We start from the raw sequence: 17,353 nt of genomic DNA on the forward strand, positions 1-17,353 counted from the left end.
TGGGGTATCTGCCTGTTTCTAATTTAGAAGACAGTTCTGAGAAGAAAACAAAGTAAATCATGAAGGAGCTGTGAGGATAGACGAAAAAAGTTGTGACAGATCACTTTTGTGGGGGGGGGATGTTTTTTTTATGCATCTTTTTCCTGCCTCTCTCTCTCTCTCTCTCTCTCTTTTCTCAGCTATCTCTCTCAAAGGTGTCTGTCGTATCTTTTTTTGTGTGCAGTGAAAGTAATTACTGAAAATGCTGAGAACCTGGTGTGCGCTTAGAAAACTGAGATGAATCCTAAAGAAAAAGGGACATAGCTACTGATGACGCGGATTTTATGGATGTGTGGGATTGCCTCAAGATGCGTTTCGATAAATTTCAGGCAAAACTGTGTCAGCCAGCCAATCACACAGAAGTCCGAGAAGTGCTCGCTACCCTGTCAGAGCCAATCATACACAAGGGACTGAGCTGGACATCAAAGGCACTTCCTTAAATGTTCCTGTGCTATGAAAGCATGAACACATATACACACATGCCCACACAGTATAATGAAATGTGACAAGCCAAAAGCTGAAACAGCAGGAGATTCTGTGTGTCTTGAAATATCACCAAGACAGTGCTATAAACAGGTTATATATTTGAGAGTGGGCGAGAAATCAACTTTGTGTGTCAGTGTTTTTTTTTCTCTTTTTTCGGTTTTCATGTTCCTGTGAGAGGGCAATGGGGAGGCCTGTCAGTATTTTTAATTACATAGTTTGCAAGATCCTTTAATAAATAATCTTTACAACCTCTGTCATGGTACATTATCGCCGAGGATGTCATTCAGCAAACACAGCTCTTTAGGCTGTCAGTCACTTTGAACCAGTATGCAATTACTGCTTACAGACATCAAGTGAAGGAAACCTTCCAAATATTTGAAGTGTTAATGTGATGCAAAGAGCCAGATACAACAAACACATCTAATACTGTCCAGACCTATTTAAAACTGTACAAGTATCAAACATTTGGCTTTAAAATTGAGTTTTGAATCTTGCAGTTTGCAGTTGCAGCCAATTAGAACAAGTTGGCTTAAAGGGAGAGGAGCTGAAAACAACTCGATTCAGACAATGAAGGAGCTGTGGGAATGCACCGACGCCCATCGGATATAAATAAGGATTATTTGGAACTGTAAATCATGCAACACTACTCTAGAATAAATATATAGACATAATCTGTGGACTGAGCCCTCAGAAATGGCTGGTATTTAATGCCATGAAAAAATATTTGCTCTCTTCTGAATTTCTTAGTTTTTTAGATATTTGTCACACTTACCTGTTTCAGATCATCATCAAAAAAAAGATAACCTGAGTAAATATAAAATGCAGCTGATTATATAATGATTTCAAGTATTAAGGGAACAAAGCTATCCACAGGCATTTGAAATAGTTGGCAAGTCTTTCAGATCACTCTTTAATTTAGCCACATTTTTGAGCATGAATGGCCCGTTTAGGTCATGCCAAAGTATCTCAATTGGATTTCTGTCTGGATTTTGACTAGGCCACTCCAAAACCTTCCTTTTGTTTGTTCTGAGCCATTCAAAGGTGGACTTGTTGGTGCGTTTTGGATCATTGTCCTGCTGCAAAAATTGGGTGTGCTTGATCTTCAGGGGGTGAACTGATGGTTGGACATTGTCCTTCAGGATTTTCTGGTAGAGAGCAGATTTCATGGTTCCATCAGTAACTCTTTCCAGACTTTATTTCTCAGCTGTTTCTTTAGTTTTTGGCATGGTGCATTACACGTTGAGATCTTTTAATCTGCTTCACTTTGTCAGACGCGTTTTATTTAAGTGATTTCTTGATTTAAAAAGTCTGGCAGTAATCAGGCCAGGGTATGGTTAGTTAACTTAAACTCAGCTCTCAAAAACAATGGAATTAATTCGTGATTCAGCAGGCAGGGCTATTACTTACAGGGTCGGGTATATGGAGAGGTTTTTCCCTCTTAATAAATGAAATCGTTATTTAAAAACTTTGTTTTGTATTTACTCAGGTTATAGTTGTCTGATATTAAAATCTGTAACTGGAAACATAGAAATGTGAAAAATATGCAAAAAACAAAAAAATCAGGAAGAGGGTAAATACTTTTGAAGACACTGTGTGTTAAATGCAAAGCCTATTTTATCATGTTTGTCAGCTGGATGAAAGGGGAAAAATGTGCTGTATGATGTAGCTTGTTAAGCTATCACAAAGTATTTTTCTACCCAGGATATATAGTTTAAATATAAAAAAATCTTTTGTTTCTGTATGATGCCTAACATTAGCTAACACCATAGTCTCAGTTTTCCGAGAATATCTTGTTAGCTAATGACATTTCTGTTTCATTCGTGCTTTCTTTGTCTTTGCAGTGACGTTAAAGCTACACCTGGTGGACTTTTAAGCCACCTGTTTGGTGTACGGCACATTATGATGATTTATTTCTGAAGCCTCTTCCACTGCAGTTTGAATAATTATTTTCCAATACACCAACTTTTACACTTCAACACGGAGGCATATTTTTGCAGAATATAAATGGTTTTTTTTTTTTTACGATAGATGACACACATGGATAAAGCAATAACCTGAAGTAAATGTGTTGTCTTCTTACTTATTCTTACATTGTATGCCTTTCCCAGAGAGGCCTTATCTCGTAGCCTGAGGCCTTAGTATTTCAAACATTTCCTTCAATATAATGTCATCCTAACCTTCCACATCTGGAGCGAGTGCAGAAGACTTTCCCTATTCTGGCGTGAGTGTATCAGGGTGTAGAGACAGCGTCTGTAGTTCCAGCTGTTTGTTATGTGCATCTCATACTCTAATGTGTCTCATTCTGAGCCCATCTCATGTTGACGAAGACATCGAGGTATCTCTACACCTTGCCTCCATGAGTCAGTGGATGACCGACTGCTGATTTGCTTTCCTGTATTAGTTGGCACACATTCATCCCAGTCGTTGCACCAGTTGACAAAAGGAGAAGCTGAAGTTTAACAAGACTCTCCAAAGTGACATCTCTAAATGAATAAGACTAGCAAGACACAGTGTCTCCGCTGTAAAAGTAAAGCATCCGTCCCACTTCCTGCAAGATTTTCTCCTCCAAACAAGACAAACAGCCACTGGAAGCCAAATAAAAAATAGTGCTGCACATGGTCTCTCCACTCTATTCAGCTTGCCATTTATTTTAATAGGTTTTAAATGTGAGACCATGTTGAGCTTCCCAGGCTACGCCTTGTCCCTAAAATAGTTTATATTGTAGTGATGCGCACTTTAGGCATGAATCTATGAAATTCCAGTGATTCAAACTCTCAAATCAGGTGATGAAAAAATGGCATTTCTGTTTCATTTTCAGTGTCTTTGTTAAAACCTAAACTTCCAATGGGAGCTGACTGTAAATATTTCAGTGACAGCCGTATGTTATTTTGGCTGACTTCCCCTCCAGTCATAGGACACCAGAGGTGTGGACTCGAGTCACATGACTTGGACTCGAGTCAGACTCGAGTCATTAATTTTATGACTTTAGACTTGACTTGAAAAAATGTTCTAAGACTTGTGACTTGACTTGGACTTTTACACCAATGACTTGGGACTTGAATTGGACTTGAACCGGTTTACTTGAAAAGACTTGATATTTTACCCCAAATATAAAATTTAACATGCATATTATATAGAGATTGAAAATGTGACGTCATTCTGGGGTAGAACCGCAAAGGATTCTGGGAACTCGTGGCAAGCGGTAGTAGCGCACGCAGGCTTTCAATTGAAATCAGTCACACAGCGATAAAAAGAAACACAAAAATGTCAAGAAGCTGTTGTATTATTAACTGCAATAGCCGGTCGCATGACAGCCACGGGAAGCCGACGGGTAAAGAGATCCGTTGTTATCGGATTACGTCGTTGAAGAGAAATTGTTCAAGCCATGTTTCCGAAGTAACAAAGACGCGACGGATGGCCTGGATTGCTGCCATTCAAAGATCAAATATAACGTCCCAGAACACTCCAGCTCACAGGTTAGTCTGCTCCAAGCATTTACACGAAGGTCAGTGTCTTTTAGTACTTAATACGTCATTTTCATAACATAATTAGTGATATAGGTTACAAGCAAGTCTGGCGCTGAACAGAAATTGTCGCGCTATGCTCCTTTATTTATTGTGCATGAATAGTGAATTGTCCTGACACAATATTGCGTTTCGCTTCTGTTATTATGGTACATTGACAAAAACATATACTTTTATTCACAGGATAAAACAGGTTTTTTGTATCACTAATTGCCCAGTACGATTACAGCATACAGTATTATTGTCACTGCTACATTTCTGTAACGCGTACCAGAAATTATTTCCACTACTAATTAATTACCGTTGAGCTCAAAGGTCCTATTAATAAACGGTTAACGAATGTGTATTTATGACGACGATTTGTGAGACTGGTAAACTTATGATATGTACGATGGTCTTTCGTTCTACACGGTGCATTTCAAGGTCCTGTACCCATCTGTCGGTAAACTGTACCTGGGCTTGTTGCAGTGACCTGAAGTTACTAAACTTCATGAGTGTATGCACTCACTCCAAGAACCGTATGATTATAAATATGCATATAAATATGCTACGATGAGATAGCTGACTTCATCTAACTAGCAAATGTTGTCCAGGCTATGTTGGTGATACAGTTTTTTTTAAATGTGTATGATATTTTTGTCATGCGATTTTAAAGCCAGTCCTACAACCGCATCCAAGAATAACATGCAGCGTATCTCAGAACTGTCGGTGAAAATTATTCTTGGAGCTAGGTTTAATTGAGCTGCATTTTAAAGAGGTGCAATTACACAATTTGTGTATATTTTCTAAGTTCACTATTTTGTCATGTGTTGAGAAAAACACAGATTTTAAAATTACATGGTCTAATATTTACATTTAGCATATAACTGCAACATTCTTTTTTCTTTTTTTTTTTTAAAGACTGGAAAGGACTTGAAATTCAAAGTTTCAGACTTGTGACTTGACTCGGACTTTTACACCAGTGACTTGAGACTCGACTCTGACTTACCTGACATTACTTGAGACTTGACTTGAGACTTGAGGATAAAGACTTGAGACTTACTTGAGACTTGCAAAACAATGACTTGGTCCCACCTCTGTAGGACACTTTTTTTTTCAGCCAGTGTGGTGTTGCATCTAAAAACATCCACGTGCTGCCAAAGGAGTGTCCGAGGGCTTTAATGTATTCTACTACTTCTGTTGAAATAGTTTCAAAAGGCTGATGTTGTCAGTCTCCCATTTGGGGAGCACAGCTAATGGATGACCGCGCCCATTTAACACCCCATCAGTGGACAAACTGAAAAGATATGACGAAGGGGTTCTGTCACCGCAAGACACGTCCATCTGTGAGTTTAAATTACTCAGCATGCTTTGGTTCACATGCAACCTCTCTCTCTCCCCTCAAATACAATTAAAAGCCACACTGCCTCGTTATAAAAGCAAGACGGAGAACAAGTGGCAGAAGGAGGCGTGAGCATAAAAGCTGAACTTTTTAGCGACGTGACAAAATATTTGATTTGTTGAGTTTCTCTTATATAGCCAGCTGGATCGCTCACAATAGCGGGCTGTTGAATACCTCGTAGCAGGTGATAACAAGGAGCTGCCAGGTGTGTACTCAGCCTACAATAGCCCAGATGGAGCGGCCGCTGAGAGGGTATGCTTATAAAGAGGTAGACTTCATAACAGATTTCAAAACTTAACCAGAACTTTTGGAGTTGAATAGCTCAAAAAAAAAAAAAGATAATTTTTATAGTTTTTTTGTACTATTTCTAAATTCAGAGTATCAGTGAGGCATTTTTGCCACCACAGAAACTCCAGCTGTTTGGCATCACTGGAACCCCGTTTTATGAGTTTTTGAGTCATAACTAATATTCTCGATTGTTATGTTTTACGATAAGTAATATTCAGTAAAAGTAATATTTACCAATCAGAGATAACCAATCGCTGTCGCCGCGTTTCTTCGTGTCCACTCCATTCTAAATCAGGTTTGGGCTTAACCGTGACCTTTTCCATTCACATTTTTCAGCTTTTCCCCAGACTCGATGCAGTTTTACCCAGACTACTTTGTAATGCTACCTGGTGATGGTCACCGCTTTGAAGGCTGAAGTCAGAGAACAAAAATCCTTGTGCAGGAAGCACCACAGACTGCATAAAAGACTTTAATGTAATTGACTGCAGCTTTACCCTGCAAGATACGCACTGATACATATCTGTGGTTGTTTTGAAGCAAGTATAAACTAAATCCCCCTGTGCAGAGTGGGGTACATGGTGTATTACTGCATACACGCACTACTGCACCTCAGCTGTCATACAGAAAGTGCTGCTTGTTATTGTTAGGAAACAGCAAATGGAAATCCCAGATCAATCCAGGAACTACTGGCCAAAAATATTTTAGTCAGATCAGCTGGCAGTCTTCTAAAGTACCCTGCAAACAAGAAAGTCAAGGATTAACAAAAAAAAACACCTTTCAACTTTGCCAGCGAGTGTCAGGATGGCACAGTGATTAGGCAGGCCATCCTTCCGGTGGCAGCAGAATCCAGTTGAATCCCCGGTGACAGCAAGCATCTGATCCTTGAACAAATTTAAGCAACAAGACGACATATTGGCAAACAACAGGCGAGTGAAAGTGAAGGAAAGGAAGCAGATGAGATGGAGAGGGGGGAGAAATGAATGAGAAAAGGAAGACATTTAACAGGCAGCAAAGGTAAGTCGAACCGGAGAAGGAAAAGCAGGAATCCAGCGTGTCAAAGGCATTGTTCCAGTCAAGGAGAAGAAAATGCGGGAGTGTGAAGAGAAATAAGACAAGTGGAAGACACTTCCAAGTTGTTCTATATTCAGCTCCACAATTGGTTGTGTAGGAAAATCTCACCTTTCTAGTGTATTTCATCAGTGTAGGCGGTACCTAAGGTATATATTTAAACACTAATAAATAATTTCAAACACCAAAAGAGTCATTTCTTCCTCATTAACATCCTAGCCTGGGTGTCTCCAACATCATCTATTTTTATTCCTGGCAAAAGATCAGACAGATCTGTATAATTGGAGCTGAGGAATTGTTCGGTATCAAACGCGGTCTCCCTTTTTGTCACTCAATTATATAGGCCCCCATTACTGAAAATGAGTCGTGTTCATTAAAGATGCCTCAGAATAGTAGCCAAAGATATCACTGGCAGATTAGTTTTGGAGTGTATATTGTTCTCAAGGTTCAATTGAGCCACTCGAGGATCCGGGCCGCCCGTGTGCTTTGATACGGCTGTAAGATTACAGAGATTTAAATTAAAGTTGTGTCAAATGTTAGAAGCAGGTATCTGCACATCAGACCTAGAAGCAGGTCTGATGTGGTCCTTTATTGGAGTAGCATGACATACACTTAAGCACTTACTCAATTTGCTCCTGTATATAGACTGGTGAGAGGATTACATAGTTTTTTTCCTCTGCCCATTATTTCTATTTCCCTCCCTCGAGGAGAAGCACCATGTTCCTACCATCGAAGATGACAAGCACATTTTGAAGATTACCTCAAAAGAACAAACTGTCACCACAGAGCGACAGGGGCCATGTGGCTGGGAAGGTGGCTGGGCTCATATCTGGCATCTTTCAGTTATGCAGTGACAAGAAGGAAATCTATGATCTACTGGTTGCTTATATTTTCTTTGGATCTGGATGGTGTCAGTACTTGTGTAACTCGAAGTCGGGGAGGGAGGGGAGGTATGGGGGTTAGATCAATGTGACTCCGAAATGAAAGAGCCGAGAAAAGTTTTCGCTTCTCTGCTGGGACATTGTTTCTGCTGCATTTGTGTAAAATGTCATCAGTTTGCAAATGGCAATTTTTTGAAGGGAGCTCTTTAAACGAGTTGACGTTTTCTCTTGCAACATGCAGCCGGCAGCTCAGCCTTGTTCTAATGTTAGCGAGTATCCCTGTTAGAGACCCGAGTGACGTCTGTTTTAACTGATTTCGGGGCTCCCTGAGCACGGTGTCAAAATATTTTCTCCTGGTAAAGTGTAGCTGTTGTTCGTGTCCTTAAAAATAACCTTTGATAAAACTGTTGGCGGAGACTTGTGTTTATTTTTTTACACAGAACAGAAGCTTCACATATGCACTGCAGTGTATTTATTTTAATCTCTTTTGTCCTCAGAAATAACTTTTCCATTAATATCTGTTTTAAAAATCCACTTTTAAGACATTGCAGAATTGTTGTAAAGATGCTGTTTGGATTCTGTAGTTGTAACAACCAACTGACAAAACAATCCACTGCATTCACATTGAAGGACGTCAAAAATCTGCCATTTAGTGAGGAAGCCACCAGCATCACAGTGGTACACACATAATATTTCTTTGGCTTGGTTCTCATTTGAAAAGTTTGACCTATCAGGACATTAAAAAAACATTCTGATCTTCAGCAAGTCTTAAAATTGGGTAAATGTGACCTCTGATGAAAAATAAAACATTGCGTGTTACACTGTCTGATTATTTATTTAACAAAAAACAAAATGCAGAAGCAGCATAAGTACCCCATAACTGCTTCCATAGGAATTCAGAGGGCGAATAGCAGCCTAATAATCAAATGCATGTGATTAACTGATCATCAGGGTGCGAGCACCTCTGTAAAAGCAGAGGTTTGTTCAGTTTGCAGGTCTGGGGCATTCGAGTGTGTCAGCAATGATCTTAGAGCGGTAATTGTTGCTGCACAACAATCTGGGAACTGTTAGAAGGCCATTTCCAAACAATTTGAAGTCTATCATTCTACAGTGAGAAACACTATTCACAAGTGGAAAACATTCAATCTTCCCAGGCACCAATTTTGCCAGGAGTGGACATACCAGAAATTTCACCCCAAGGTCAGACTGTACGATGTTCAGAATTACAAAAAACTCCAGAGCTACACCTCTGCAGTCTGCAGGCCTCAGTTAGCATGTTAAATGTTTAAGTGAGTGACTGTAGAAGTAGAAAAAGTGTGAACAAGTACGACTTGTTTAGGAGTGTTGTCATATCTGTGTTGTATCGGAACAAACCAATAGACTTCTTCAACACTGTCATTGAATCATGGGTAGACTTCAATGCTTCTGCATTTTGGCTTAGTTTTTGTTAAATAATTGCACAGTGTGATATGTGTTGTGTTCTTGTTCATCTTTGGTTGTATTTACCATCTTTTAGGACCTGGTAAGGACTAGATAATGTTTTTATTTTGTCTTAATATGAAAAACTTTCTTTTTACAACCACTTTAAATATTAATTTAAGTTTTTTGTACTATAAGAAGGCACTAAGAAACCATAAGACACCACTTAGAAACTGCTAATAAACCTGTTCATGCCATTAATTAACATCCCTTTTGGGAGCTTGCTGTTTTCCACTTTCACTCACTGCTTGTTTAGGCAGACTGAAAATAACTTAATTAGGTCTGTGGAAGGGATTGTGGTTTTGCTTAGTTTATTCCTCTTTCACACACCTCACTACTCAAGAGTACCCCTTACATTTCAGCGTGATTCTAAGAGGTCCTGACCAACTATCCATGTGTAACAACGAAGGAGCGAGACTCTTCCCACTCCTTCAAACGGTCACTTCTTCGCACTTTGACACAAACCTTTAACCTCACACAATCAGTCATCATATGAGCAGGCTTTCTTCTCAAGGTCTGGGGTTGGTTTGATGGAAATTACAGGTTACCTAGGAGCTCTATAACAACTGTCTAAACGTCAAAACAATGTTCACCAAAGTGAAGAAGCAAAGCAAAAGCAAATCTCTACTTACTACCTTGTTTTATTGCATTGAACATAAAGAAGCACCCTCACGCTCACCTGTAGTCTTTCCATTTCTAAAAACCTTTTCCCTAAAGCTGCGTGCACAGTTAAGCGACTTGCTTGCTTTGAAGCTGAAAGCCGGTCGCTTGTAGACATTCCAGGCTCAGGTTGTCCAGGTTATCCTCTAGCATATTTATCACCTGGACAAATGTCAGTCAGTGATATTTTTCACTCCTGTTGATGGTCGCTTCAGTCGCTCAACAGCAAGCCCATTTCACATCAACAGCGGTTATAAAGTTGCCAAATTCACTTTCTGTTGTGACCAGCTGACACATCACTGCAAATTGCTTCCAGTGTGTACACAGCTTAAGTATCTTTTGCTAAATATTGAATTCACATCTTGTCCAAAAAAGTTTTTAATCACAGCTAACATTATTATGGGTCGTGTTTGTGTGTATGTTCTGTTTGGTTTCCCCAGAACAATCAAAGTGGAGGTGTATGACTGGGATAGGGATGGAAGGTGAGTATATTAACCAAGAAATTACATGACTAGTCAGAATCTGAGAAATCTTTAATGTACAGTTACTGTTTAAGACCATATTTAATTATATGTAACTCACTCTAACTTGCTCTACAATAATCTCAAAAGGCCAAGAACTCAAGGTTCAAACTTTACTTGAGAATGTTATAATTTCCTGTCACGAAGTTCCAGCTTATCCCAACTCTCTCCCCTGTTATTTCTAATAGAAATGCTTCTAGTTACTGATGCTTCTCCCCCTTTATTTCTTATCCCAGCCACGATTTCATTGGGGATTTTACCACCAGCTACCGAGAGCTAGCTCGAGGGCAGAGCCAGTTCAATGTGTATGAGGTAATTCCAGCATTCTCACCATTCACGTGCGTGTCTAGAGGCTTCTGAAGTCTAGAAACCCTCTACATGTGGGATCCTGGATCCCATTTTTGACAGGACTGACATTGCTGTCTTTGACATCATTGCATTGTTTTCTATTACATTAAAAAAAACCCTCCATTTCATTTGATAGTCTCCACTCCTGCAACGCAAAAATCCATAATGAAGACACACTGAAAAAGTTATTCCATACTTTTTTCTTATAAAACAGTATTTGAGCATGTCTGCCCACCTCCTCCTTTCAGTAATACATCAAATTAATGGTTTCTTCTGCTGATGTTCTTTTAAACCCAAGATTTATTTTGCTGCTATAATCACCTGGATGCTGACACACATAAAAATACAGCTATTAGCAGCAGCACGAAACAGGATTAATAGGGGAACAATCCAGGGATTTAGAATGATCAGAGCTATTTCTCAGTGCTTCTCAGGGGACAGCTTACCATGTCTCTTCTCTTAATAGCATACAATTTGGCTCTGTATGCAAATTACAAACACATCTCATTTAAATATCTCATTCTGGGGATCTGCTTTTGCCAAAATGACATAGGTGTATCCCATGTTTACATAAAAATCCCACTTTATTTTGGGCAGAATAGAATGCATTGCATTAATCTAAGAGGCAATGCCTTTATGCTAATATTCAAGATTAGAATCTAATATTAAATATTTAGGCGACCATCTTTAATGAACCACAACTATTGTTTGAGGGGGGCAGTTGAAAGCTAATATCTTAGCAAAGAAGACATGTCAATACCTTTACGCCTCTGTGATTCGGTGGCCTTCAGCAAAGGATGAATACCTGTCTTTTAGATGTCAGCTCCATTATACGCTACTGTTGATTCCTCTCTGCCTCCCGGGGAGACTGAAAGGCCCTTTAGTTTTTGCATCAGCAGATTGTTCAGTGTGTCAGACAAATTGCCATCCCTCCACGTTAAATTAGGGGCTGTCACTTCCATGCCTAGCAGCCATAGAGAATTGAGGTAATGAGCTGAGACGTCTTTGGTCTTCAGATTGACAATTCCGTCTTGTTTTGGAGCCGTTAGAATACCAGTAAAGCAAATGTACACCTCACACCTTGAGCCCGTCTCACCCCATCGAGTCATTGCAACCCGAGATTCCCGTACCAGCAGACTGAGAGACAGCTTTTTCCATCAGGCCATCAGACTGCTGAACACGTCATAGACACCTCAGCTTCACTACTGGAACTTCAACATTATGCACTCCACACTGTATATAAATGCCACTTGTTTTGCACATATTCAACTCTGTATATTTTATATATTTAATTATTATTATTTTTTTTTATTTTTATTTTTATTTTTTACTATTTAATTTGTAAAAATGTGTATACACACACACACACACACACACACACACACACACACACACACACACACACACACACACACACACGTAGGAAAATATTTAGTATACACATCCAGAAATGCATACACTATTATATATTGTACATATATTTATTAGTTTCAGGTTGGCCATTCTTGTATTTTGCTCGTTTGTGTTGTTGTGTTTGCACATCTCTGTTGCTTGTGGGGCTCGCACGCAAGAATTTCACTCGCATGTGCTGTGCCAGTGTGCCTGCACATGTGATGTGACAATAAAAAGTGATTTGATTTGATTTGATTTGATTTGATTTCATGTTTGAATTTCCAGTCTCCAGTAATGTCACTGACGTGCATCCATTTCTAGTTTTTCTAATCTTCCCTTGCAGGAGCGTCGCTTTCTTATAATACCCATCTATTATTTCATAAACACGCGCCCTTTCTCACCTCACTGGTTCTCCTCCATCAGTCATATAGACACACTCACTGTTCCATCCTGCCTCCACGCTGCATACATCTGTGTGATGGCACGCGGTCTCTGTGTGCCACCCACACGCATGCCTTCATTACATTTGTTGCCTCCAATTAGGGTGGAATTATATCATCAAACCAAAGGGTGTGTATGTGTGTAAAAGGAAACATTGCTTTAGAGTGTGTAAAAATACATCTGGCCCAGTGATGGGCCAGATGTATTTTGTATTTTTTTGGTGAATGTAAAGGTTTGGTATGAAAGAGGCCGCTTTACAGTTTACATAAAATGTTTGCAGCTAATAAGCACAGCCCAGAATCGGTTCTGGTTTAAAGGCATTTTGTGTTACTGACTCTGGTAAGCTAGTGGCAGTAATAAATGTATAAATACTTTTCATATAAAGTATTTCTATGCTCAGCACACGATGGACTGGATTTTGGATTTCCTTTTCCTTTCCTTGTTTCTTTGTAGGTGATTAACACCAAAAAGAAAATGAAGAAAAAGAAATATGTCAACTCTGGAACAGTGAGTACAGTTTCAACACTAATCAGGGCTGACAGACTGCCGCTTTTCTGTTTCACACCTACTTTTCTTCTGTTAATGATTCCCTCTTTAATTTTCATGCAAGTGTTGTGGAAGACTTTGGAAGGTGTGCTTTCTATATCTGGACAACAGCATGAAGCACTGTACATGTTCTCTTTAATTGTCCACAGACCTGTTAATTAAACATGACGCACGATTGAGGCTACGTCTACACTAATACACCGGGTAATTTGAAAACGGCGTTTTTGTCTAAAAACGTTGTTTTCAAGCGTCTCTGACCAGTTGTTCACCCACACTGAAATGATCGAAAACGCTACGTTCCTGCTGTTTATTTACTTTCTGGCTCTTTGACGTTGTGACAAAATGTCAAGGACAAGCACAGAGTTTTTTAAATGGACTAACAATGAGGTGGAGTTCTTGCTGCGAGTAACACAAAAGTACAAAGTTGCAAAAGCGATTGAGATAAAGAATTTGAAGAAAAGCTATCTGTAGGATGTACAGACTGATATAAATCTTAAATAGGGCTGTCAAAATTGAGAGCAAACAAAACAACTGCTGTGTAATGCCCTCCATAATCTTAGTTTAACTGGTCACATGACTGCGACACATGACTAAAATACATCATCGTTTTCAAAAAGGCTCCGGGTTCGCTGTCCACACTGCGTCGCGAAGTCGCCGTTTTCAAATGTATCCGTTTTCAAAACGCGGTGTTTTCCTTGACCGAAAACGCCGTCTCAGTGTGGACGGGAGGCCAAAACGGAGAGAAAAAGATGCATTTTAAAACAAAACGTATTAGTGTGGGCATGGCCTGAGTATATGGTACTTTAGGTAATTATGTTAAAAGAGAAATTTTACAATAAATATGTATATGAGCGGGCCAAAAGAAGGCTGACAGAACCTTAAAGACATGTGTTGAGTAGCCACCACCAGCAGCCATTTGTGACATTTGTGATTTCCACAGAGCTTACCTAGCAGCGTGGCTGTGAACACGTAATGCGTACAAATTGATCTCATTTTCTCTTCAAACGTCTCCTCCGGCAATGCAAATGAGTCTTTCATCAGAAAGCGGCCGGCTCACATCTTTTACCAGAGAGAGCATAAAGTGCTCAACTAAGACATGATGTGGAGTTTATTTTGGATTAAGGGGAAAACATCAATACCTCTGCATTTAATCAAGTGTCTATTCTTGTCTTTAATTTCAGGTGACCCTGCTTTCCTTCTCAGTGGAGTCGGAGTTCACCTTCTTAGATTACATTAAAGGAGGGTGAGTGGGAACGACCACCTTCAAACTGAAAGAAACCATGAAATTGCCTTTTACTTGTATTGCCTTACTATGACTAAAAGCCTGTCATAAATAACGCCTCTGTCGAAGCATAAATCAAGGGAGGGAACATTTATAACTAATGCAGAAATACTTGGGTGGTTTCATCTTTGCACTTAATGATGCAGAGTGAGGTCACCGTTAAATATTTGTTGATTTCCCAGAAGTTGAAAGCTCAGCATCATATTTATTCAACCATGCTTGAAACACGAGCCTCTTGGCACATTTGTAGGACACTGAATAATATCAACATGTTCCTTTCCGATATTTGCTTGTCTTCCAGCTCTGATTATTCTCCAAGAACTCTGTAGAAAAATATCTGGCACTTTAATGTTCAAACAATAATTTGAGCCTTTGTTAACATACCAAAAAACGTCTGTGTGGTCTTCATTAAAAATGTTATTAAAATACTTTCCTAACTTTCATGCAGAGGGATCAAAAGTCCAATGTTCCACTGCAACTTTGTTAAACTGACTAATAAGTTCATAGCTGGAGTTATCTGGGGCATTCAAACTCCAAATGTATATTTAATGAGTTCTAAAAGATAAACGGTACAGTACCAGCCCTCCAACTTCAGTTAAGCTTTAACACCGGAGGCTGACGTGTGAATATCAACTCTTTCTCAGGTGAAGTGTGTCTTTCAGGCGGATTGGGCTGTGCTTTGATCTCAAATGTCCCACAACAGCAGGGCAGCTGTCAGAGTTTTTATGTGCTGTGGCAGAGCTGACAAGTGTGACACATTTCGCTGACAGTTCCTGGCGTTGGCTGATTTATGATACAATAACCTTAAAGTTTAGTGGCCTCTCTTCAGAAATATCATCCTCATCAGTCTGGCCCCTAACATTACTGTGGTGCTTACTGAAAGACATCTGAGAGCTGGTTCTTGCAAATGTGAAGGCTCTTTTGAAAATGGATGTAAGTTTGTGAAAGTGTGCCACTTAAGCTGTCCAAACCTTTTGTAACCACAAAACAGGAGAAACACTTCCATCACTGCCATCGTTTCTGCTCCAGCTGTTAAAGCACTTTTCTGTAATATTTAGCTTTACAGCTTTCATCGGGATAAAAGTTGAAGTATGCCTGCTTTTACATCTCATTTTAAAGCCACTGTAATCATAAAAGAGCAAGAACAATCTGACTATTCAAACAGCTTTAAAGCTTTCCACGTCAGTGTAGATCTCTTTCAAACTCAGCAGCACAGAGATCGTAAAGAGGTTAAAGACTGAGAGGACATATGAGGAAAATCGTTCAAACATACCTTTTTACCAATCACAAATTTGAAATAGGATGTGTAACAATTGTATTGTTGTGAATTAACATAAATGCAACACAAACTGTTCCCAGCGACCTGTAGGGCGAGAACAGAAGAACGTGCATAATCGATGCAGCTTGCAGAAACATACTGTGTATTTTTTTGTTCTAAATAATTATCAGTAAGTAGAGGAATATTTTAACTAGCAGCTTGCAAAATGCAGTAGTGTTGTAGTTGTGTTATTAATTGAAACTTCAGACATGCCGTGTGTGACAAATGTATTAGACCACCCCACAATGTAAGATGTAAGCCTGCGGTCCCCGAACCCCTGGCCACGGGCTGGTACCGGTCCGTGAGTCGTTTGGTACCGGGCCGCGAGAGTTGAGGCTCGGGTGTGAACTGTATGGTATTCAGGGTTTTTATAGTTTTTTATCGTTATTTTTTTATCGTTTTTATCACTAACTCGGTTTCCCTGGGTCCATGTAATGAATAAATCTTTTTTTTTTGGTATCGGTACTGGTTTTATTTTGTTGTATTTATCCGCAACACCTTAAATGCCGGTCCATGAATATATTGTCGGACATGAACTGGTCTGTGGAGCAAAAAAGGTTGGGGACCGCTGGTGTAAGCCACACCTGCTTTTTAACAGCACTTAAGGATTTATCCATCAGCGTTAACAACTCTATAATCAAAATGCTTTTAATGCTAAAATATAATTATTGTTGTTGTTGTGAATTTCCTACTGTTTTACTGAAAAGCTGGAAAAAATAGTGAAGCACATTATAATTTCTTGATGAAGATAATTACAGTCATTTACTTGAATTCCTGGACAGATAAAATGAGTTTTAGTGGGCAGACAAATCCAGTGTGCAAGCTCAAAGTTTGGTATAAAAATGTAAATTCGCTTTGTTATTTGCCTAAAAAATAACAAAATAATTTTTTTGTTTTAACCAAAATTTTTGACAGATTAAAAAAATACTTGCGTGTTCTTACTTTCATGAGAGGTGATCAAACAAATTAATGTAAATGAACATAAAAAGTAAATCTCACGCTGAAGAGCTCTGACTTTCCTGCTGTAGATGTACAATTTGCAAACCTGCCCTCCCAGACACTAATTATTTCCAAAATGTCCTAATGAATGAATAAAATGAAGTTTAATTAATGCTAAGGTGAGCAGGGTCAGGCTGTGGCATATTCTGCGTCCCTACCTAAAGCTGAAAGGTTAATGTGAATCCTTAAGTCATTCGTTTTTATTATCATTCTTTTGCTGTTCTCTCTGGTGACTTTCATAGATAATGAGAGGCTGTCGTGTGAGCCCCCGAAGGCCTCGTCTCATTGTTATAAATTAGAAAGAAGAGGGGAGTGCTTCATCAGCAGGGAAAATTGGATTATGATTTACTCTTAAGTGCTGCATCAGTGTAATTGCTTGTTACCATGCTCCATCTCTCAGAAGCTCCTCGGCACCTCCGGCTTTTCTCGTGGAGGTGAAAGTCAGATAAACAAGATAAAAGAGTGTAATCACTTAAATGTTGTTTGACAACTGGCCGTACTTTGTATATTGATGCAGTTGGTATTGACAGTGAGGCCGATCGATATCGTCATATGAAAAGATCGCCATGCCGTATGTGATCTCCCTCGTGTCTCTTGGGGTCGTGTGTGGTCGTTGGTATGAGCATGGAAATTTAATGAGCTCTGGCATGTTTTTATTGTTGGCTGCTTTCTGTTGTTGATTTTTTTTCCGATGTCCTCC

The 17,353-nt window shown here is 39.3% G+C and overlaps 1 protein-coding gene across 2 annotated transcripts in view; it reads left to right on the plus strand.

The window, feature by feature from the left end:
- cpne5b (copine Vb) overlaps positions 1–17,353 on the plus strand; it is a 144,674-nt gene that overhangs the window by 110,899 nt on the left and 16,422 nt on the right. For both annotated transcript variants that reach the window (XM_085273604.1, XM_085273605.1), the window contains exons 11-14: positions 10,247–10,288; positions 10,564–10,639; positions 12,962–13,015; positions 14,236–14,297. In XM_085273604.1, the coding sequence (XP_085129730.1) occupies positions 10,247–10,288; positions 10,564–10,639; positions 12,962–13,015; positions 14,236–14,297 (234 nt within the window). The remainder of the gene's footprint in view (positions 1–10,246; positions 10,289–10,563; positions 10,640–12,961; positions 13,016–14,235; positions 14,298–17,353) is intronic.

This window comes from Mchenga conophoros, linkage group LG5, assembly GCF_057382185.1.
Source record: "Mchenga conophoros isolate Kocher_MC1m ecotype Shallow Benthic linkage group LG5, M_conophoros_male_GT1.1, whole genome shotgun sequence".
In the NCBI taxonomy this organism is placed as follows: Eukaryota; Metazoa; Chordata; class Actinopteri; order Cichliformes; family Cichlidae; genus Mchenga; species Mchenga conophoros.